The sequence below is a fragment of the Acanthopagrus latus genome, chromosome 6, assembly GCF_904848185.1.
Source record: "Acanthopagrus latus isolate v.2019 chromosome 6, fAcaLat1.1, whole genome shotgun sequence".
NCBI lineage: Eukaryota > Metazoa > Chordata > Actinopteri > Spariformes > Sparidae > Acanthopagrus > Acanthopagrus latus.
The window spans coordinates 12,362,624-12,385,622 of record NC_051044.1 but is presented as its reverse complement, the minus strand read 5'-3'; the positions used below and the strand labels follow the sequence as shown (position 1 = coordinate 12,385,622).

The 22,999-nt window shown below is 40.5% G+C and overlaps 2 protein-coding genes across 3 annotated transcripts; one reads left to right on the top strand and one right to left on the bottom strand.

Annotated features, from left to right (window-relative positions):
* Positions 1-1,935: 1,935 nt before the first annotated feature.
* alas1 (aminolevulinate, delta-, synthase 1) lies at positions 1,936-7,696 on the bottom strand. Of its 2 annotated transcripts, XM_037102101.1 has the most exons (11): positions 7,526-7,696; positions 5,896-6,137; positions 5,536-5,712; positions 5,290-5,436; positions 4,852-5,071; positions 4,178-4,362; positions 3,899-4,078; positions 3,456-3,620; positions 2,647-2,915; positions 2,366-2,528; positions 2,098-2,258 (listed from the first exon to the last, which is right to left on the bottom strand). In XM_037102101.1, exons 2-11 carry the CDS (start codon positions 6,110-6,112, stop codon positions 2,098-2,100), a joined length of 1,884 nt encoding a protein of 627 aa, XP_036957996.1. In that variant the 5' UTR covers positions 6,113-6,137; positions 7,526-7,696. The 2 variants fall into 2 exon arrangements, with proteins under 2 accessions (XP_036957997.1, XP_036957996.1); XM_037102102.1 differs by lacking the exon at positions 7,526-7,696 and having other exon boundaries at positions 1,936-2,258; positions 5,896-6,112.
* Positions 7,697-11,515: 3,819 nt separating this feature from the next.
* Positions 11,516-22,621, top strand: LOC119021365 (protein shisa-5-like). Its single transcript, XM_037101613.1, has 5 exons — positions 11,516-11,691; positions 13,150-13,303; positions 13,771-13,910; positions 17,719-18,054; positions 19,545-22,621. The coding sequence occupies exons 1-5, from the start codon at positions 11,625-11,627 to the stop codon at positions 19,727-19,729; spliced, it is 882 nt and encodes a 293-aa protein (XP_036957508.1). The 5' UTR covers positions 11,516-11,624; the 3' UTR covers positions 19,730-22,621.
* The last annotated feature ends 378 nt before the right edge of the window (positions 22,622-22,999 follow it).

The window sequence follows — 22,999 nt, the reverse complement described above, 5'->3', positions numbered from 1 at the left end:
GGTTCATCCTCTGAACACTTTATTGCACCACCATGTGTGTTCAGACATTCCCAGGTGGACACAGAAGAAGCGTGGATTTTCTCCAAGAGAGCACATTTGCAGCTTTTTTTCCCCCAACATGATATCAGTGCTGCTTCTAACAAGCATCTTTTTTATCACCTCTTTTTATAAAAGCTTCTGTACCTGAAGAGTCAGTATGAAAACAAAGAAATCAAAACATTATGAGCAGGTGATACATGACAATTGTGTGCTTATGCAGTCATATCAATTGAATTTAAACATATCTCATGAATAGCATAGAAACAAGTAAAAAGGGGAAGTGTCTTTATTTACACAATTGATTTGTGTAACAGTTAAAACTGTTTCTCACTTCCATTTTCAGACTAATCCTGCCTCTTATGAGGCAACAGTGGCTTTTACAATGCCTAAACCATTGAGAAACTGACTGTGATTGTATTCATGATTTCTCACATGTTATCCACCAGGTTTAAATCAAAGTATCTCTGCATAAGCTAAAAGTGATATCCAGATAAGATAAAGCGCAGCCTGTGTGTACGTGAGGCTGAGGCAGTTTCCTGTCAGATCTTCGACCACAGCGAACACGAGCCACCTGTGTGATGCGCTTATGTGGATCTTGGGGATTGGCGCTTACATGTTCCAGCCATTGTGACCTCTTTTTCATTTAGTGAATCCGAGTCCCTCCAAGTCTGAAAACAATATTCATGTAATATCCGTCTGGTTTACAGGTCAGTGGGTTAGTAGGTCCCCCTCAGACACACAGATTTTACTTGATAAAAAAGGCACAATCGGTTATTCTATTGCCCTCGAAGAACTCTATTGTGCTTTCAGTAACTGTAAATTCCACAAATCTGCATTTGCCCTGGATTCTTATATTTATGTTTTTTTAATTTTTTTTGTCTCCCTGAGAATAAAGCAGGAAATCCTCTGTATAATTTTAATTTGTTCAAATAGGGACCCCTTTCATTCTAACCTTAAAGCTATCAGGACATAGTATTACACAAGACAAATACACAAAGAAGCTCATTTAATTTTCATCAATGCCTGAAAGTCCTTCAGCAAAGTGAACATCACATGGATTCACAGATGATTTGTTTCTACATTTAATAGCAGTATTGTCTCTCCCAGGTGTTCATCAGTACCAAACAAAACAACCTTTTGTCAATGTCCTACATCTCCCACTACCACAAGTAGGCCAGTGGATCAAAATCATTTGGTTACTCGCACAGTCAGTCAGGCAAAGATTTTCTGATACCGATCCAGACAAATTGTTGTGACCTATTTTTCTAGCCTTTCAAGACCACTCTGTAAATATTGTGGTGTCAGAAGCACATGACTTCAAGTCACTAATCCTCCTATCGACAACAAATCTATAGAGTATCAGTGAACCTAGGTCACTCAATGAAAATAATTTGCTCTACCGTAGCATCATCAGCCCATTTTCTTAAGAAAACAAACTTACGTCAACAGTACGTACAGAATTGTATTCACATTTTCTTGCCTTAAAGACTTTAAAACTGTGCGGAATAAAAGGCAGTGTGTATAGTAGGGCAAAACTAAAGGCAAAAAGTATTTTGACTAACACCTTGATTGTTAGGGATCAGAATCAGTGGTTATGGCCATTTTTGCTCTTCATTTTTACAGAAAAAACAAACATTAAAATTAGGTCACTTTTTGGAAACACTGTATTAAACAAGCTCCCTTCTTCCTAACATGTAGAAATATTATTTTTAAGACAGGGAACCCCTGCAGCATTACCATACTTCAATTATAATGGTATGTTGTTACAATTTCAGTGATATTTCTATCATTAATGTGTATTGCAAGTAACTGTTTTATTCATGGTTCTTCATTTAATCAGCAGATATACACTTTGCTTTATTAAAACCCAAGAAAGAAATGCCAGAGAAACAAACATTTTCTTTTCATACTTTATTTGGAGCATATAGAACATCTGAACATAGAATATCTTAAATAATATGTGTAGTAGGACTTATAATTAATGCATTCTATGACAGTGACAAAGGAATGAGTGTCGAGCATGTATGTGCCATCTCCAGCCAGCAGTGGTGAGTAGTGTTATGCGCAGGCTGAGATAGGGTGGCTGAGGCCGCTGAAGTAAGACTTTTCTCGGTCGCTCATCAGCTCAAAGTGCAGCGGCTGCTGGCAGAAGGTGCACTCTGCTGAGGAGTGGGGGTTCAGTTCCAGGCCCACCTCCTTCCACGTGTCCACCAACCTCTCTGTAGTGGAAAAAGAAGAAAGGAGGTTGAGTTAATCTTTATTCTAATCTAATCTTCAGAGTGAATTTACATTTTAACTTCATGAATACAAGACTATGTTGTCTTACCAACAAAGTATTTCATCATCTCAGGGGTGTGGTGTGGTGTTGGGGCAATACGCAGGAGCTCTTCTCCCCTGGCAACTGTGGGATAGTTGATGGCCTGCACGTAGATGTTGTGGCGACTCATCATGAGGTCACACACCTCTGTGTTTTTCTCAGCGTCTGATACCTGGAAAAAATTACAGAAATATGCAGAGCCATTAGAGCGGAAGCTGTGGGGAGACAGACTGGGTATACAATTTGCGTTCATCATATTTTCAATCAGCAAGAAAGTCAACAATAATTACCCGGACTGGGATGATGTGGCTGGGGCAGTGCACCACCGGCAGCCCAGAGTCCATCAGCATTTGTCGGAGCAGCTTGACATTGCGCTGGTGTTTGCGTCTCAGTGAACGGCCCTCCTCACCTTTAAGAACCTGGATCGACTGCCTTGCTCCAGCTAACAGCATTGGTGGCAGAGAGGTGGTGAAGATGAAACCAGCAGCATAGGAACGCACCGTGTCTATCAGGGCAGCGGTGCTCGCAATGTAGCCGCCCACACAACCGAAGGCTTTGCCTGGAAGAGGACGTGTCACATTAGTGGTTTGTATCATTCAAGCATTAATTCTTGTTCATGTCAAACTCGGTGGTCTGCACAAAATCCTCCCACTGTAATCTCACAAACTAGATTACTCTGAAATGTCAGCTGCAGGGGTAGCAGGGCTTTAGAGCTCTGAGGTAGAAATAAATGCCCCCTCCGCTTGACAGCGACAAACAAACGGGAGTAATTCAATAAGGGTGCAACAAGAGCCCACAGTCTCCTAGCAACAACAGAGCTGCTCCAGCTTCTTTAAGCCCTCTGACATATTCAGTGACACAGACAAGGCCTCCTCCTGAGTGTAACAACAAAACAGAGTGCTACAAGATTCCCTACAAGCTAGGAGCAATTCCATGAAGACATATTAATTAAAAATAGAGGAAAATATCTATGGAAAAAATAAATATAATGCTAGAACTAGCAATTTATGCAAATATTAATGACCCAAGAACATTTTAAAAACTAAATTCTCAGTAGAATATGATAGACAATTTGTTTGAGTAGAGTTTCTGTGCTGACCTAGTGTTCCTGAGATGATATCCATCTTGTGCATGATGCCATCTCTGTCTCCAATGCCCCCTCCTTTGGCGCCATACAGGCCCACAGCGTGAACCTCGTCTACGAAGGTGATAGCACCAAACTCATGGGACACATCGCACATCTCCTCCAGCGGACACACAGCACCTGTGTTACAGAAGGAAGGATAGAAAGACAAGCTTAGCCAAAGCACATGCATAAAATAGGTAAGTACTGTCTGATCCCACATCTATAAATGATGTTGCCCTGGCTAGTAAAATTACTAAATTTGATTGAATGCTGGTTCTTGTATAGCTATAATCTACTTTCTTGCCAGTCAGTGATTCCTAAGATTTTCATGACATCTAATGAGCAACAGTGTAATAAGCCAGGTTTATAGATGGTTTAATAAAAACATAAAAATAATGGGTCTATTCCAAACTAACCATCCATGGAATGGACGGTCTCAAAGGCCACAATCTTCGGTTTTGTGGGGTCTCCCTTCTGTAGGAGCTCTCTGAGATGGGCGACATCGTTGTGGCGGAAAATAAATTTCTTAACACCGCTGTTTCTGATACCCTGAATCATTGACGCATGGTTACCAGCATCGGAGTAGATTTCACAACCTAAAAAAAGCAGACAAGACAGAGAGGAAGTGAGAACGAGAGCTAGCCGAACAGCACCTGCATCAAAGTGCAATCAGCATAACAGATATTTTTGTTTACCAGGCAGCATCTTCGCCAGAGTGAAGAGGGTGGAGTCGTTGGCGACGAAGCAGGAAGTGAAGAGCAGTGCTGCGTCTTTGTTGTGAAGGTCAGCCAGCTCGTGTTCCAGTTCCACATGGAATTTACTGGTCCCAGAGATATTCCTGGTGCCTCCCGCCCCTGAACCGTGCTTACGTAGAGTATCCCTGGAAACAGATGAGAAAATGGACAAACAACTTTAATATTATCTTGTCTGTTTGTTCAGTAACAGTAACAAAGTATTCTTGTAACACTACAAGACATGGACAAATATAAATAATTAAGATAGATAAGAGAGTTGCCTAATAGTAATTAACAAATTGCTTTTAGGTGTTACTGCTGTACAGACAACAAGAGAGCTGGGCAAGCTCAGACAAGCTTAAAGGAGAAGAAAAACATCCAACCTCACTGGGCCCCAGTGAAGTTTAAGTGTACACTATGGCTAACTAACACTCTACACCCACACAAACAATGGACTGGATCACTCATGAGGGTCATGCTGTATTCAATTACTATGTGCTCTGTCAGCAGGAGACATGGAGACGCACGAAAAATATTTGTCTTATAACATGTAAACACATCTAGACCCAGGGGACGGAGTCAAGTGTGTTTTTCCGCTACATCACCCTCACACAAACCATTCCCCCATTACTTACATAATGGACTGGACGACCCGTGGGTGTCGACTCATGCCCAGATAGTCGTTGCTGCACCAAACAGAGACCTCCCTCTTTTCCTCTAAGGATCCCGAGAAGTCATCAGCCATCGGAAACTCGTTGGCCAGACGATTCACAGTCTTAAACACACGGTATGTGTGGTCGTTCTTCTTCTCTACTATCTTCTTCTCAAGAAAGTCATCATAGCGGAAGCGGGACACTGTAACAGAAGAGACAAAGCTTGCTTAATAAGGCTTGCATTGGGATCAATGGAGCAATACCTAATGTGATGAAAGTCTCTGCTCAACTTACAAAAACGGACCATAACAAACTTCACAATGACTAACTGATTTTAACAACTCTTACATTTAAATTGACAGTTCTGTGTAAATACTTTTCCTTTTCAATAAGTTGTCACAATGCATTAAGAAAACATACTACTATCGGGCAAGTTGTCCTGCAGCAGGTGGGAGACCCTTTTAGGACGCTGTTTCAGGAGAGCCTTCATCAGATTAGTCTGCTCATCTCCACTTCCCTTCATGTTACTGTCCGTGGACGGCTTCTTCAGCTGGGAAGGGGACACTTCTAAAATAAGGTCAAGGGAGGACAAAAAATAGTTTAGAGTCATTTATGGAATAATGGGTCAAAACAATGTAATCGAATCCATTTCTAAATGACTCTTACCCTTCTGGACAGTACGGACTTCCTGAACATCCTCTTGGAACTCCATGCCAACCTGGCGAACAACACTGCTGTTCTTCTGGCCCATCTCGGCAGCCAGAAAAGGGCATTTAGAGGCCACTGACTGGCCTTGGGGTGGCATAGGGTGGCCAGCAGGCAGCTTGGGCTCCACTTCCTTGGCTGCAAGAGGATGAAAGAAGTTTTAAACTTTAAATATCTCACTACTAAAACCTTATGAACAATAGCATTCACAGCAATACTTCAGTTATTTCATTAACTTGAGTACAACACTTATATAATGTCATGACCGTGTTAAATAAGTGGGGGGAAAAAATGCATCTACTCCTTATTTGTGACCCTCACCTTCACTGGCAGACATGGTGTCCTCTGTCTTCTGGTACGAGGAGGATGAAGAGGAGGAGCATAAGGCCCGTGCCATTGATGGAGCCATGGGCTTAGAGGCCAGCTCCATCATGATGGGGCATTGCTGGGCGTACACCACCAGAGACTTTTTGGTCTGTTGGAGGAAGGCCTGGGGCACACGAGCCAGGAACGGACAGCGACGCAACAGCACATCCATACTCAGTACTGATGACGATGATTGTCTGGAGGAGTAAATGAGACAGATGAAACTTAAGTAAAACTTCCATGTGCCACAGAAACCTGTTTTGCAAGGTATTTACTTAAAGGCCCAGTACAACCAGAGATACAATGGACAGTCCCCCCCCCCCCCCCTTTTTTTGCTGGTTAAAACAATTTCAATGTAATTTACACACAATAAGTCAATAATCATACATAATAGATTCCCAAAGTGTCCTACTGTCTGACCGACCAAAACAATCTGCAAGGGATATTTCAACAATACAAAAGAAAGGCCTGACAAGAAATTAATTGCTAAAGGTCAGTGTATTTTAATGTTTTAAATAGGCCAATTAAGTTTTCTGTTTTCTTAAATGAACATTTTTTGTTAAACAGTGATTTTCAAGGTCAATAAGAGACTTTCAAGCAAAACTGCTTAAAGTTACAATAGCCTGCTATCTCGTGTATAAAAGGAGGTTTTGAGCACCTCCCTGAAACCAACACCACCAGGATCTTTACCAGTTTGTGTCAATTGTCCTCTCAAATGACTCCTTTACCATCTTATTTCCTGGATTGGTTGAACTGCTGGGGTCACTGCAACAGGTGTCTGAACGTGACCTTGTAATAAATACGTTAAAATCTTATTTTCTTGAAAAGTGTGATTGCGTAAAACCGAAAATTACGAAGTTTACGTCAATCCAAGTGTCGTAACCTTCCACCCAGACGGAGCCAGGTTTACACATTCCTCGACACAGTGATCACTCCCACACTTGGCCCCCCCTATAAGTTTCGGGAAAAGGGATATAAGCCAGAAAGCCCATTTTGGTGTGAAACTAACAGTACCTACACATATAGGTCAGTAGGCTACCTATATACATTTAATCAGACTTCGTGTTGTCTCTCATACAATCAACCCGTGAGCATGTAACTGGTGTTATAATGATAACTGTATGACGACAGATTATGAAACCTTTGACTGTACCGGTGTCCTTGCTTACACTCGTATATGTTTATCAACAAACGATGAACAGGGTTATTTACACAAGCCTTTGGCTGCTGTTATTGAGACTGCGAGCTTAATAATAGTCGACATTTTGAATCGTTTGCAAGCGATCATGAGCTTTGAGTGCTTTTAACGGGTCTCTCGGAAAAATCATGCACCGCTCATTAAACATTAAAGACAGCAAAAGTCACGACTTTCTGTTTTTAATGTTAACACTTAAATAATCTGGTAGGTTAGAGCATGAAAATAAACAGTATTTACTGTAAAACAGGATGAGTTTTAATGTAAAGCTCTATGGCTCGTGGTCCTTGCAGGGTGACCGAGCTTAACGTTAGCTAGCTAGGCTGCTAGCATTAGCTAAGAAGCTAAAACCAAAAGTGAGGGGTCAGGATGACAAAATAAGAAACTTACCTCTTGAAAACTTCACACTTGATGTCGTTATCCTCTCAATAAATAGTGCAGTGGGCAGGATGACAGCAGCGGAGCGACTCCGATGTGACTGATAAAAAAATAAGTCGTTTTAAGACGAAGAGAGGAAGATGACTGCTGCGTTATCCTGCACTGAGGACGAACGAAAAGGACGTGGATGTGCAAGTGCTTATAAGAGCTTACAACCACGGCCGAGACCAGGCGGAAGTCTCGCGATATCTTGTTCGTTTACGTCATAGGCCATCTTACCAGTCTCGTGCGAGTCACGCATGTAATAAAACAGTTATCTTTAGAATTGTGTTTTCTATGTCAGTGTTTGAAGGTATATATACATACATATTTCTACGTGTTGTGACCTAAATACTTTGCATATAAATCACAGTATGTTTATCGACTGTGCTGACAGGGGACAGGTGCTGCGAATTCACAAGGACATCAGTGGATGTCTGTTTACTCCATGTTAAAAGAGGACTCTTAGACTGCCCCTTTCAAGTGCTGTATGCCTAATTTTGAATGGATACACTTATTGACATACATGTCAACATACATGTCGTGAACTTTAACTTAAACTCAAGACGATGCTGTCATGTGGTCGGTGGAGTAGAGGGATTTCCTGTGCACAGGTGACCCCTGTTGTTGAAAAAGAGACACTGAGCCTGAAATGGGCGACAGACGTAACTCAGACTGTGTAAAGAGCACATCTTTATTTCGTGTGCAAGAAGGCATCAAAAAGTAAAAGTAGAGAAGAGAAGTATTAAATGTATTACATTTCCCATCTTGGCACTGAGGGTCTCTATAGAGTCTTTTGTCTTCAGACCTTGTCCTAAAGTGACCTCCTGAAAACAGCATGGATAAACTAAGGGACAAACGAATGGTATGTTGCTGCCCCCTGCAGGTCACGTTAGGAGTTGGCAATAATTTCTAACATGCAGGGCTTAACTTCTGACACATCTTGTCTTTTATTTAGATCTTTAACTCTTTCAATTCTCTGTATACATTAAAGGCAATTTATACATGTAGATGTAATTTTCTTATTTACCTTATTATTAGCCTTATTGTATGGAAGTCCATGTCCCCCAGCTAAAAAGATGAAAACCAACTTGATGAAAAACATGTTCCTACGCTAAATCAAGGTACAAGGTAAATGTATTGTAATTTTTTTTAAACAACAGAGTGTTGAGGATTAGGTCAGGAGCCTCATAGCCTGATTAACAAAGCTGCTCCCTATAGTCTGATGAATACTTCTGTACTTTTTACCAGATGGTAGCAGGATGAACAGACTGTGGCTGGGGTTGGTATTGTCCTGTTTTTGTGTCTTTTGGCCTCTGTGCAGACATCTCACTTCAACTATGTCACTAATGCCCTCTACATGGGATGTTATTGCCATTTTTAATAACCGCCCGTGGGACCTTCCCCTTCCTGGGCTGTGCAGGAACCATTCCAGTTTGTGATCTTTGCCTCCAGGATGCTTTCTATTGCTCCTGAGTGAAAGCTGACCAGAATCTTGCTCCAGAAATGAGCCTTCTTAAGTTTCTGCAGGAGGCCAAACCTTTTCTGTGCTTTTTAAAGCCAGGGTGGTGATGTTTGCTGAGCAAGATATGCTCTCAGTGATGGCAATTCCAATGAAACCTATAACTGAGATTTATGAGATCAAAGTAAATATTATAAGATAAAAAGTCAACATTTATCTCATAATTCTGCCTTTTTTTCTCATACTTAGCATGGCCATTTTTTTTTTCTAATGATCAGTTTTCATTGTTTTTTTTTTTTTTTAATCTAACTGGTGGAAATGGGCTTCCTTATATTTGGGACACTAACAAATACAATATGTTTTTGTTTATGCGTTTAAACCAGACTGGTTGAAATGTTTGACACAGCAACATAAAAATCCTGTTTATACCTTAATTTAACAGTAATGCTTGTAAATTATCCGATGCTAAATGCATATTTGCATAATGATGACAGACCGTTCTGTGCTCCATAATCTGTAGTTTTACTTTTGGAATATTGTGACTGCAGGATCTATAGTTTCTCACGTTCTCATTTTGCCACATATAGTCCCCACCACTGCCCACGTGAAATCAGGAAATTTTCGCAAACAAAAATAATCTGTGCATCAACCACAGCCTCATTTAGTATATGTAAACCACAGTATAATCTGTCACTTACGCTCCTGTCTCAAAGCCCAAACAGGACCACATCCACGAATCCTCTCTGAGTTGTTTTTATTGAGTTAGATGAGTAAGTGAAACAGAAAAAGGCTTCACCGGGAGCCATGTGAAATTAATTACCATTAGCTTCATGTCTGGACCAGAAATGTTTGGCTACATAAAAAAATTAGGGAGGTGCTTTCGTTTCTCTGCAACCACAAGTACACCAGCCTGCCCTCAGCCGCCGGATGCACTTCTGTCCTGGCTGTTTGCCAGCTGCACACATCAGTGGACACGGCCCACAGCACCCACTCAAGCAAAAGAAGATACAGCGGCCGCGTCCCGTATATGTGAGAGTGCAACCAACTGATAAGTCTTCCTCCATAAGAGAACTCATAAGCATTTCCTATTACCACAAACTTTGTTGTGCAATACCATCTGCCCTTGCTTGGTAGTCAAACTGAGTTGCCATTTTGTTTTCACTTCATCAAATCAAACTGTCATTCAGCGGTAAATTTATAGACAACAAGTTTTGATAAGCAGTAATCAAGCAAAGGACACTCATACTTAGTTAGGCTATAGTTAGTTCATTACAGTAACTTCGAGTTCTGGACTGGTATCAGATAGCACCAGCTATTTGAAGATACATTACGTTCGATAAGGGTTATAAACCAGCTGGACACAAAGTTGAAGTACGATTTTGAAGCCTATATTACTTAGTTGAATCTTGTGCTTACATCATGCAGAATTCTAAATAAATACATGTATAAGCAGAAACCATTCACTAAAGTATAAATGACTAATGACTAACCCCTCCCATAGTTAGTGAAAGTAAAGGGGGTAGGGGTGGGCAGATCGATCCAAATATTGATAGTATCGATACCAAGGTGAGTATTGGTATCGAATCGATAGCGCAATGAGATATTTTTCTTGTAGTTTCTCTTCTATAAGTTCAGCAAATCACTTGTATTTCTTCACAGAGTTTGTGCCATTCATTTTCAATGTATGCTGGCAACGAGGAGCATCAGGGCGAAAGGCAGCTTGGGCGACGTGATTTCAGCAACGCCAGTCGAGCGACAAAAGTTGACAGAAGCTCAACTTTATGCAAATGAGCAGCTGCGCAATCGTGTGGTGACAGCCAATTGGGTGCCAATGTAATAGATGGATTATTATATAGGCCTATGCCTGCTGCTTGAAAGACCCGCCCCTTCGGTCGCTTTGGTCACTTCAGTCTGCAGTCGCTGCCACAAAGGCAAATGCCGCGACGCCATGTGAGCGACCAGAGTGACCACAGGTGATTTTATCGCTTTTGGTGTCACCACAGTCAGTCCTTATGTGCATTACTCATCTCCACCTCTCTCACTCCGCTCACTCAGGTTCATTCTGAAATATGAATATGGCAGATTATAATAACCCCTTTGTGTATCTGTTTAAGGAACATCAGTATTTCGATTTAGGCTACATGCAGATAGGTTATAGATTTAATTATGTTAAATATTATTTTCCTATTTGGCTAAAATCTTTGTCCTGTGTTTTATTATTATTATAATCATGATCAGCTAATTTAAGGCAAAAGTACAAAATCATTCAATGTTCAGGAATTTTCAAGTAAAAAGTATTGGTATCAGTATCGCCCGCTCCTAAAAGGAGGGCATGCTTTATTTATTATTATTTACAATTTTAATTTAAAAAGAAACTGCGGTCAGTGGCAGTGATATAAAAAATAACCTCAGCTGGACAAATTGCTTGTCACAGATCATCAGCGCAGAGAGGAAAAGAATCCATGACGGAAGGGTGGGCGGGCCTTCGACTGAGTGAGGCCACTGTGTTTTTAGACGATCTTTGCAGCAGTCGCTCAGCAGACTGCAGCTCCGCTCCAACTGTCAGAACTCGAGTCCTGCCTGCCTGAATCCGGGAATCTTTCAGGAGCCATGGCGCCAGGCCTGTGCAGTGTTGTTGTGTTGGCTTTGTGTGTGACCCTGGCCCAATATGTGTCCGGTGAGTTTGATTTTTAAACCTCTAGTCGTTGCATTCTTCTGTGTTTGCCACGTAGTTGTGTCGTTGTTTATTTCTTTACTGCGTGTTTTAAACGTTAGCCGCAGTTAGCTTAGCTAAACAGAGTAGCGGCGGCTCAAACGGACCAAATTCGGGGCGATGCCAGTGACGTTAGCATCGCCGACACTGCTTTAACAACAATGTGTCTCCGCTAAATCCGGTTTGCTACGGGGCAAGCACTCCGGTACCAGTTCCTCTTCTTAAAATGTCAGTGTCGGCTTTGGTTGACAAAGAAAGAATCAAGATGCAGACGTTAAGGAGAAGTGGTCGACTCAGTTAACTAGTTGTTGTAGATGCTTTGGCATTTCCTCGACTGTGTCGCTATTGTTGGATGTGGTGTGATGAGCCCTGTAAATAGACACTGTTCGTCTTTGCCTTGGAAAATCCATGGGAGTGAACGGCTCTAGCTAAACCGCATTGATAGAGGAGGGTTAAGAAAGATCTTTCATTTATAACGCGACTCAATGACCATAAAGTTCACCATATTTCTATGTAGTCCCAGCAAAGACTGGACATCATAACGTTTATCAGCCGATGCAGAATCTATTACACGACTGTTCTATTACACTGCATTAATGTACTTTGAGCTAGCTAGTACAGTAGCAACTGTGGGTTTATTTTGGTAGCACCAGATATTAGTGTTGGCGTATATACATACTAATTGTATCGTACAGCTTATCTCATGATCTATAAGTATTTTACCTGTAACATGCTACTTAAAGCCTCTTAAAATTAGAGGTTGACCAGTATCGTTTGGTCAGTATTATTGGTTGATATTGGCCTATGACAGATGTCTCTGTATTGGCCTACATGTTGTCCAGTATGCACTGATAAGAAAACTTGTTTTTAGAGAGCATGATAATACAAGATGTTTGGGAGACTGTATAGTTATTAAATTAGCAGTTTAACTGCGCTGATGTCATTAAAAAAAAGAACTGCAATCCATCCTGCATTTATTAAGTGTTTGATCCACATTTGAGGGATCATTTGAAGAAATGTGTGTACATTGACTGATATATTGAGATTAGATGGTTTTTTTTTTTGTCTTTCTAGTAATGGTAGTAGCATGGCTTCAAAAATAGTGTATCAATAGGGCTCTGACTCAAACAGTTTTGTCCATAAACTGCCATAATATAGTGTGTAATACAATTTCAGTGGCTCAGAGTTATTTAAATAGCTTTTGTTTTTGTCTGCAGCAAATCCTCACATTACTGAAACATATGCTGAAGTGGCAAAAAAAATAGCTCCTAATACATCTTCCATCCATTTTGTGTTTCGTTCTATAGCTTTAATATCTAAAACCTTAAAGCTGTGAAATGAGGCATGTGTGTATTTCGTTAATCTTATAGCGATGCTAACCTGTCTGGCTCTTCTCTGCTTTTTGTCTCTGCTCTGTTACAGCGGGGAGCAAGGACTGTGAATCGTACACAGATGTGCACTACACGTACTATGAATCCAAGACGTGCCGGACTGGATTCTGTTGTGGAAGCTGTAACAATAGATACTGCTGTCAAGATAGTTTCTGGCGTTTTACCGAGGAAGAACAAGAAAACTGGTATACTACTGTTTTATTCTGTAATAGATGATAAATTACTTCTAATTACAGGTGTCAATTTCTGTGTTAGATGGTGAGACAGAAATATTTGAAGTGGGCCCCTTCTGATTCTCTCTTTCTGTCCCGGTGTCATCATGTCATAGATGTGTTGTTGCAGCCTGTTGCAACAGTTATGCAGTCAAGAAACAGGAAGTGGTGTCTTCCTGTGCACGACCACCAGCGTGAAGTTAATATGTGAATCAGTTGCAACCTGCAGCAGGATTGTAGATTTACATTGCAGAATATTAAGCATGTCTGATGTCTATTTCAGGATTTTACAAACTTGACAGTATTCTGTATGTATAATAGAGAACTGATTTGTGTTTTCCAGGAAAGGCTGCCTGACAAATGTTTTTTTTCTTATGTGCCATAATGTAATTGCAACATCAGTATTCACTCATGTGATTTCCTCTTTGCTCCTTTTTTAGCATAGACTGGGGTCGTTCCCATTATTCACCACTTCCCATGGTCCTTGGTATTGTTGGCCTTGTTGCCAGTGTGCTCATAGTCGTCTGCTGCTGTGTTTGTCCCTGCTGCTGCCTGTACAAGATGTGCCGCAAGCCAAGACGTAAGTAGCCCTCCCCACTATCTACTAATCCTGATTAATGAGATAGAGCTCTACACCCTTGATGTTTACAGAAGTCAAAAGTTTCAGGGGCTGTAGTAAAGGGGAAGTACACTGTAATGCGGACACATGCATTTTTGAAATTTTGTTTTGACTTTCCCTTAGTAGTCTCAGTATTTAGTAGCCATATTTAGGTATCAGATGACCTTTCAAATCTACCACTTTTTGACCACGTCTTCATGATGATATCAGACTCTTGGTTTCCAGGGTGCTGGGAGTATTTATCTAGTTTTCGATACAGAACATCAGGACACTCATTTGAAGCATGTTTGGCCCACCCACCTTATGACTTTCATTACTGTTGTGACTTGACCTTTCTTATAACACAGACACAGACACAAAGCTTAGAAATGAAATGAATGGATTCAAGACACTGACAGCAGTTACAAAGATGTGATTCATTCTGTGATGTTTGTCTTTTGACATTAATATTGTTTGCCATCATTAGGCACGCTCTGCAGTGGTTCACTGTGGCTTTTTAATGATCTTCTGTGGTGATAAGTGTATGCTGCAGGTTGCTGAATCAGTACAGTCTCCAGTGATAATTGCTGTTTGGAACACAAGCCAAACTTGAATACTGCTGTAGTTTACGCTGCCGTTTCACAAGTCAAGGCCTGCTTAGCTCTGGTTTTCAGTTCTAATTTTTAGTTCTGGTTTTAATGAAATGGCCCTCATCAAAGGATAGGTCGATAGTCTATATTTTGATAAATGTAAAAAGTAAAAACCTCAACCAATAATGAGTTCATCTAGTTAACAAGTATTGCCTGTGTAACTAGAGCCTGGTGTAGTTTATTCCTGTACAGTAGACCTCAGTCCCTCATACGTAAACGTCCTGTACCCCAACCCTGTGGCTTAAAATAGTCCCCAGCAAATACACTATTTCCTTGTTGGATAAATGTTTGCTTTAAGCTGCCGTGCCCTGATGGTTAAGGAATAACCATGGGAAATTTGCCCCTCTAAAAAAATGAAACTGTGTATTTCTTAGCTGTATTTAAAGATTTACATTTCAGTAGGGATGAATGGACTTGCAGCTGAGCGCCACAGCCATAAAAACATACTGAATTTAATCAGCCTTGCCCTTAAAGGTACAATTTGTAACATGACTAGAAATTTTGTTTAAAACTTTCGAAAAACAAACTAATATTATCAGCAGAATGTGAAGAAATAACAGTTTTAACGTGTCAAAGACATCTATGTACTGTGTTTTAGAGATATCTGCTAATATTAGCATGCCTTGGCATCTGTTCACCTCTGTTGAGGAATCTTGCAGAGACAAACAGAGTAAGTGGGTTCAATGCATGAACATTTAGATTACCTTATGTAAACCTTACTTCTGCCTGTGTCTTTCTTAAATGAACACATATGTATGCCACCTGATCGCCACAAAATCTGGTATAAAAAAGCTACTGGTTCTGCTCTGTGTGAGCAGAATGTCATTGACAAAAATATCACAAATAAATAAATTAATTCGGCAAACTTTTAGCTCCTGTAAATTAGTGGATAAAAAATATGTTTAGCAGAGTCAGTGGTGGTGTTAGAGGATCTAAAACAATTAATAAATATCAATAGTAGAGCTGCCACAGGTATGTTATCAGAGTAGTGCTGTACTGTGGCAGAAGTTAGGAGGGAACAGTAGCAGATGAAGCTCAAATCTAAAAGGTAATTTTAAAGCAAAGCAGTCATTGATTTATATGAGAGGTGACAGAGAGGGATGTTACTGTCCCATAGATATAACAAGAGAGTTTTTTTTTACCTAATGTAGGTGATGCTGCTAAGTAGGGTGCAACAGAATATGGACAGGCACCTGCATAAAGACCCTAAAGTCTACATGTTGCTATGCAGTTGCAAATAAAAAAAAAATCAAAAAATAATAATAATAATGATCTTATTTGAAAATCATAATACTGATAACCATATTTGTACTTTTGGTTTTGTCCTACTTTTGTTCTTGCAAATTTTGGTGTCTTTCAAATTCCAAATTGATTTACGTAAATGTATAATGGTTAAGGGCAAAATCAATTATTCCCCTGACTCATACAACAGGGAATTTAGTTGGTAACTAAGATACTGTATGAGAAAACCAAACACCACAAATTCTCTTCAATCACTCTTTTGTGTTCGTCTGAGAACAAATCTGTTCGTACAAGTGGTTCTTGCATGAGGCTGGCTTAGACAAGTGTCAGGAAGGAAGAGAGAAGGACGGAGAGATGCAAATATAAATTGGACTCAACATTTCAACAAACTAACAGTAAGTGTGTGCCTAAACAGGGAAAACATTGCCACGCCTTTTATCTACACAAGCGTTGTGCAATCAGAGATGGACAGAAATGAATGAATGAATGAATGAATTCCCCAAAGTGGGGGAAAGCACCCCGAGGTGTGTGTACATTCCCGTCAATAATGGAACATGTTCACCATCGCAAATAGTGCAGATTCTTCACTTCCTGTCAGTGTAGTCTTTTAGCTAGCTTGATCCGTGCAGTGTCTCAACTCCAGAGTAGAGTGGTAGGCTAAAACACAGCAGGCGAGAATGTGGATTCCCTGACTGGGACTGTTGCTTGTCAGGATCACATCCAGGAATGTGAGCGCTCCACCTCGTGTGAGTCATAGTTTCCAGGACAACCACTGGGGGAAAACTCCAGACCATCCCACGTCATTTACAGGAAGTGGTCATGATGACTCCCTCTCTGTTAGGGGAAAAAAATGGTGGGGCAGACACACAGACACACACACACACACTTGTTTTCCATATCTTTTCTCCCCCTAGGCTTCACATAATGATTTCTAAACAATACAGTTTCTATTTCACTTAAGTTGCACAGTGTTGGGTGTAGTCAAAACACTGATAATCCCAAGAGGGCTCTGGTTCTGTGTTTATGTTTTTATATGAATTTATTTATATCAATCTAGCAAGTAACAAATAACACTGACATTGATTTTCAACCGCTGTGTAAATCTCAGCATGTACAAACCAAATCATGTGTAGTTTCCTGATACTTGGTCATAGTCTCAGTACCGTCCTTTTTAGTCTCTTTTTATAACAATATTGACTATAATAACAGAATAGATCAAGTGCTTAGTGTGACTGTGTATCTGAAAACACAGTGGGTGTATTATTTTCCAGCCCTGACTATTGTCTGCACGTCTGCCTTCCAGGCTGATTCAAACCTCAAAAACCTAAAGCAGTAGCACAGGGCAGACAGTGGGTAGTGTGAGAGTTAAAACCAGAGGCTTGGAAAGTCAAAAAATACACACACTGCTGGTGTAGACAGAGTTGGTTACAACAGTTGACTCCGTTCAGTGTTTCAATACTTGTATTTAAATGTTAATTTTGAAAAGTAAGCCCAGTAAAAATGACACACTTGAGTCCATGTCTTCCCTTCAGTGAAAATGAAGAAGCTCATGCAATGTTTTATATAACAGTAAACAAATTACAATTCAGGAGCAGGAACATTTGTAGAACATTGACTTGATTTATTTCTGTTGCACAACCAACTAACTTCTCTGAATGGAATCTGAACATCTGCTGTTTTTGGTTGTTGTGGTAATGCTTCGTACTTACCATTGTGTAAGAATAATCATGAGCCCCTTTGTTGGTGGTGATGAAAGTCAATGGTGGTTAACCTCTCAGCAAACTTCTCAGCAATTCCTCCCATTGCTGTACTCCCCCACTTCAACTGAAACTGAGATTAAGCACCCAAACTTTTATTGGCTCTATCTCTCATCTTTTCTGTGTTGTGTTTGCTTACAGCTGTGATCGCTACCACCACCCACACCACAGTGGTCACCACTGCTCCTCAGCAGTACCCCCGGCAGCAGACATCAACACCTGCACAGCCTCAGTCCTACCAGGGAGCCCAGTACCCATCCTACCAGCCCGTGCCAGTGCAGCCAGGCTATGGAGCCCACCCCCCACCTCAAGGCTACGGAGCCCACCCCCCACCCCAAGGTTACGGATCTCACCCCCCACCCCAAGGTTATGGATCTCACCCGCCACCCCAAGGTTACGGAGCGCAGCCCATGCCAACGTCACCCTACCACGGACAACCGCTCACAGCAGGACCTCCACCAACATATCAGGAAGCCAGTGAGTGTTGGGTTTTGTTAACCTAGACAAAGAGGTACAGGTGTATTTGTTTCAGCCTGTTCTCAAATCAAACTTCCCCTTTCATAACACACTACCAGTATAAATTCTGTCTACAAAAACAGTGGCAGAAAATATTTGTTGTCTGGACTAAAAAGGAAAAGGAGATTTATGACTAAAGCATCACATTCTTTAACAATGACAAACAAAAAAGATGGACAAATGGACAACCTAACTAATCAGTGTTATTCATTGACCTGCCTGCGTATGGAGAATTGAAGCACATTCAAACTGAACAAATACACTGAAGCTCCCACTTGGATAAGTTACTCTGCCAGTAATGTTAAATAACATAAGTGATTCTGCAGAGGGAGAAAGTAGCAGATTAATGGACTAACTACACAGACCAACCCACTGAGAATTGGACAGGAAGTGGCAACAAAACCGCTGAGACAATCCACAAGTACAATGATGTGAATGTAATATGGCTACCATTGGCTAGCTTTTGGTCTGCTATTGGTGAGAATGTTTAAAGCATTAATGGTGGCAGTCATTCATCCTGATCCTCATCTAGATGTTCACTTAATATTCAGTGTTTCCGTAGGTCTTTAAAATCAAATTATTTTGATGCCTTAGTGTAATTGGTAAATGTAAGTATTTGGGTCACACATCAGAAATTCAGAAAAGCAAACAGTGACTGCCAATTTTCCTTCATATCCTTCATACCCTTTTGCCAGTATGGACATAAAATAGTTCTGGACTTGCATTCACAATGGTCTTGATAAAGACTTAAAAAGACCTCATTTTATTTTCTGTTAATGTTATCCACTGCTGTTCAACACAGGCTTAACAGTTGCAGTGATATGTTTAACAAATGAATGAATATAGCCCTAATAAAGCAACAGGGCTTTTCTTGAGAGAAAGAAACTGCACTGAAATGTTTTTAGTTGTTGTTGACTAAATAGAGAGATTAAAACTTAGGGGGAAGAGAATGTTTAAATGTTCCCTAAAATGAATAAAGATTAATCAGCTTCAACTAAAAAGAGGTAGCAGTGTGTCTCAGATGCGGTAACTGATTCAGCTGCCTAATGCCAACTGTGATGAAGTAAATAAATAAATGTAGCTGTTCTGTACTTTATACAGATGTTAAGAGGGGTGCATTGATCAAATGGATCTGCAGACAATGGACAAATAAGTTTTGTGGTTTTCAGGAGTAACATGATCATTACACAAAGTTGATGATTTTTTTTTTTAAAGAACCCTTAAACATAGAGTAATGACACATTACAGTGTAGCTTTAAAGCACATTATGCAGTTTGGGTACATCAGAAAAGCTGCAGTCAGAGGTGGAGGTGGAATAATCTCGGACGCTGAAGTTGAGTCAGGTCCAGATTTTGTATTGTAAGAAATTGCCTTGACGGAACTGACGTAATGATTACTGTCAGAATATTTTCAGCTCCTTGATCCTCTTTCCGTCCTTTCTCTCTGTCCAGCCGGTCCTAGCTACCCTCCCAACCCGATGCCTTACAGCCAGGCTGCATTCACCCCCGGACAGCAAGCGTATCCTCTGCAGCCTCCTGTCCAGCCGCAGCCCGGTGCTCCAGCCCCACACATGGACTACCTAGCCCAGCCAGCGTACAACCCGGATTTTGTTGCACCACCACCCAAAACTGGATAAGGGACCACAGGAACCGCACTCTCGGCCACTGCAAAAGTGCAGCAGCGTTTTTGGACTTGGCAGAACTGGAATCGAATCATGAGCACCTCGGTTCATGCGTTTGATGGTTCAATATGGGAAAGTAAAGATACATTTATAGTTGTTGTGGTATATTTGTTCTCTGAAGAGTTGCAGGGTGAAATTGTTGATTCCTCTTGGCCCGTATTGCATGGACTTACAATGTTCAAGTGGCGAGAATATTATTTTTTATTTTTTACTTAATATTTTGTAGTGGCTCCACCCTAGTCCTCTTGGTGAATTACACACAAAACCACTGAGTTAGGTTCTGAAGATTAGATGAAGTGCTTTGACATTTTCCAAACTTCTGAACATGCCTCAACACCTCCCACCCAGTCCTTGTCTCTACTGTGCATTGGCCGAACTTTCCTTACCTCTTAGGTCACTGTCTACAAGGACTGTGGTCAAATTTCAGAGGCTTTTTGGTGATTGCAGCCAAAATTGCTTTCTGAAGGTTTATTCCAGCACATCCTCATGTTCTTTGGTTGCTGATGTCTTGGGAGGCATTTAATGCTTTTTATGTTACTTGGGAACAAATCATGTCCAAATGGTAATGCCAGAGTCACACCGCCTGCCTGAGCAGTGAATGTCCGACACAGAGTTTCAGAATGTGAACAGGTCAGAGCAGCCTCTCTGCTCACATAAGCAGCACGTCACCTACAGATTTGCATGTCGCCTATTTTTGCCTCATGATGTGAGCGTTTCGAATATAGCACATGCTTTGCATTTTTCTGACTAATCTAAATATAAATTAGATTTGTAATGGAATGAAACGAATCATTCTTTTGCGCCAGGTGTATGACAAAGTGAGTGTGTGTCTACTCAGCTTTTTTTAAAACGCTGTTAAACACGCTAAAAATAGGCAATCGTCTCCTTTTCCCGTTGCTGGACCAGTTTGCCTTTTATCTTCTGTCTGATGTGTCACATTTAATGTCACAGTGGAAATATTCATTTTTCAAATATATTTTCCTTACAGCTCAATGCTAACTGACTGATGTCTGAGCACTGAACAGAGATGGATGGTAAAGTATTTGTGCACCACAGCATTGTGCAGGCGAATGTTTCTATCACTGCCGATCAGAGCTGTAGCTGATAAACACCTGCGACCACTGCAGTCATTCAACCTGGGAATGTGTGTTGATTGTAACCATTCGCATTGGGAAAAAAAGACAGATGTTAGTGGGTGTTATCAGTTTTTTTTTTTGTAGTGTGTAAAAGAGTTTTGTTTTTTGTTTTTTGTTTTTTTATTAATGCAAACTCGATGGAGAACAATGGTGTTGGGAGCAGCTCAGCTGCAGCAGTTTTACAAGTTGCTGTTAGCCACAGGTGCAGGAGGGCGGTGTGTCCTGGCGTAATACACTTCTCTAAACGATACATGACAGAAAGGCTACATCTCAGATATTCAGAGGGTTAGACTGAATAAAAGGGAACAAAAGGGAATGTTTGTCATTTGACTTCACCAAAATAAGCCTTACACACAGGGGGAAGTTCACTTTACATTCAAGTTTTCCATGTTCATGAACAAGGGAGATTTCACACAAAGGTTTTTTCTTCTTTTTTTACTCAGGTTTTCATTTATTGTGCTCATTTGCCCATTTTTACATGCATGTGTATCTAAGCTGAAATGCAATGCTAGCTGTGGATGAAGCAACCAAAGGAGATTTTCTTAGTTCTTTTTTTTTCAATCAAACAAAACATGTCATGTACAAAAACAAGTGCAAAAGTTAAAAATGCAAGAAATAACTGTGCCTTCTCAGCCTTATTGTGTTTATCAAACTCAAGAATGCATTGTCTTTTACAGCAGTTTCAAATCTCATTTTTCTAGTTATTTGTGGGTGTTTTGATTTGTTTGGTTCACATAGTGTTGTGTTACTCATATTTACCTGTCATCGTACAGGTTTACGTTCACTTCAACCTGCCTTAATGGTTTTTATGTAGCCTTTAAACTTTAAATCCTTTAGTTACAACCAAAACTGTGCTTTTGTTAATCTTTTCAGGTCATCATCTTCTTAATCAGTATTGTCTTATTTGCCTTGTCAAATCATAGTGTTCATATATTTTTTTTAGACTCCCCTAGTGTCACAGTCCAAACCTTCCTTGCTCTGTGTTCACTTCTGTTTTTTCTGTAACAAAGTCATCACTTCTGCTTTCTGAACATAATACAATAGCTTTACTAAAGTGACCTTTTTCCCACAATCAAGCTAAACTTGAAAAAGTACAGTCACGGGTCATGTGATGAGCCAGAGGTTGATCATTTGAGGAACCCTGTTTGAAAACCCCTGTCTTCACAACTTCTCAAGTTTGGCGTTGACGTTGACCGTGGACAAAGTATCGCTGGTACAGGTTTCAGAATGATGTTCACACACATCTACACTGTGGCCTCTCTCATTACCTGCTGACATGAGAGAAATCACATGTCCGCTAATTAAAGGGGCCCGATGTCCTCGCATATCTTTGTAATTGGCCACATAGTGGATTTGTGAGGAATGAGCATGTGTCTCATACATCGACCAACTGATTTGTATGTGCACTTGATTGTGAGCTTGCCCTCTGAAATCTGTCTTTATAAATGTGTTCCGCCTGTAATTTCATTCTTTCGGCCAGTGTTGATTCTTCAACATGAGTGTTTTTATTTGTGTGCGTGTGTGTGGATTGTCGACATTTGTGTTTTTACGAAAGATATACCAGCAGCGATTTAATATTGCTCCATCTGTGTTTTCTCGTCCAAGAAGAATCGACGTTGATGTTACCATGAGAATATATGTGACTTTTATTTTGTTAAAATCCCACCACTTGCTCTGCAGAGTACAATAAAGTATATATTTTTTGTTTTTCCCCTAACTTTGGTTATTGAATTCTCAGAACGGACGCTCAAAAGTCAGAATGCACTCATTTCACATTTCCACTAAACAACTCGGAGGCAAAAATAGATCTCATAAACACATAAACTGAAACAGTGCACATATAAGGACATTATTCATGAAGTGAATACATAACAGGAGTAATAAACTGAACATGTATCAATATTAACACGTCAAAAGTAAAAGTGGTAAGGTCATGGTGTTTGGCCAGCTATCACAGACACGTCTAGTATGAAGTGTTTGACAGATCACATTTATAAATCAAGTACATTTGATTTATGTAGATCAGGAGATGTCTTGCAGTGGGACTAGAATCTGCATAATACTTGAAACTGTACTGTATATGGCTCAT

Excerpts from the sequence above, each read along its gene's own strand:
- alas1 (XM_037102101.1), bottom strand. The coding sequence starts at position 6,112 with ATGGATGTGCTGTTGCGTCGCTGTCCGTTCCTGGCTCGTGTGCCCCAG. Across the intron at positions 4,079-4,177 it reads TCTGGCGAAGATGCTGCCTG|GTTGTGAAATCTACTCCGAT; the intron begins GTAAACAAAAAT and ends TGCTTTTTTTAG. Across the intron at positions 2,916-3,455 it reads TATCATCTCAGGAACACTAG|GCAAAGCCTTCGGTTGTGTG; the intron begins GTCAGCACAGAA and ends GTCCTCTTCCAG.
- LOC119021365 (XM_037101613.1), top strand. The coding sequence starts at position 11,625 with ATGGCGCCAGGCCTGTGCAGTGTTGTTGTGTTGGCTTTGTGTGTGACC. Across the intron at positions 11,692-13,149 it reads CCTGGCCCAATATGTGTCCG|CGGGGAGCAAGGACTGTGAA; the intron begins GTGAGTTTGATT and ends GCTCTGTTACAG. Across the intron at positions 13,911-17,718 it reads GATGTGCCGCAAGCCAAGAC|CTGTGATCGCTACCACCACC; the intron begins GTAAGTAGCCCT and ends GTTTGCTTACAG.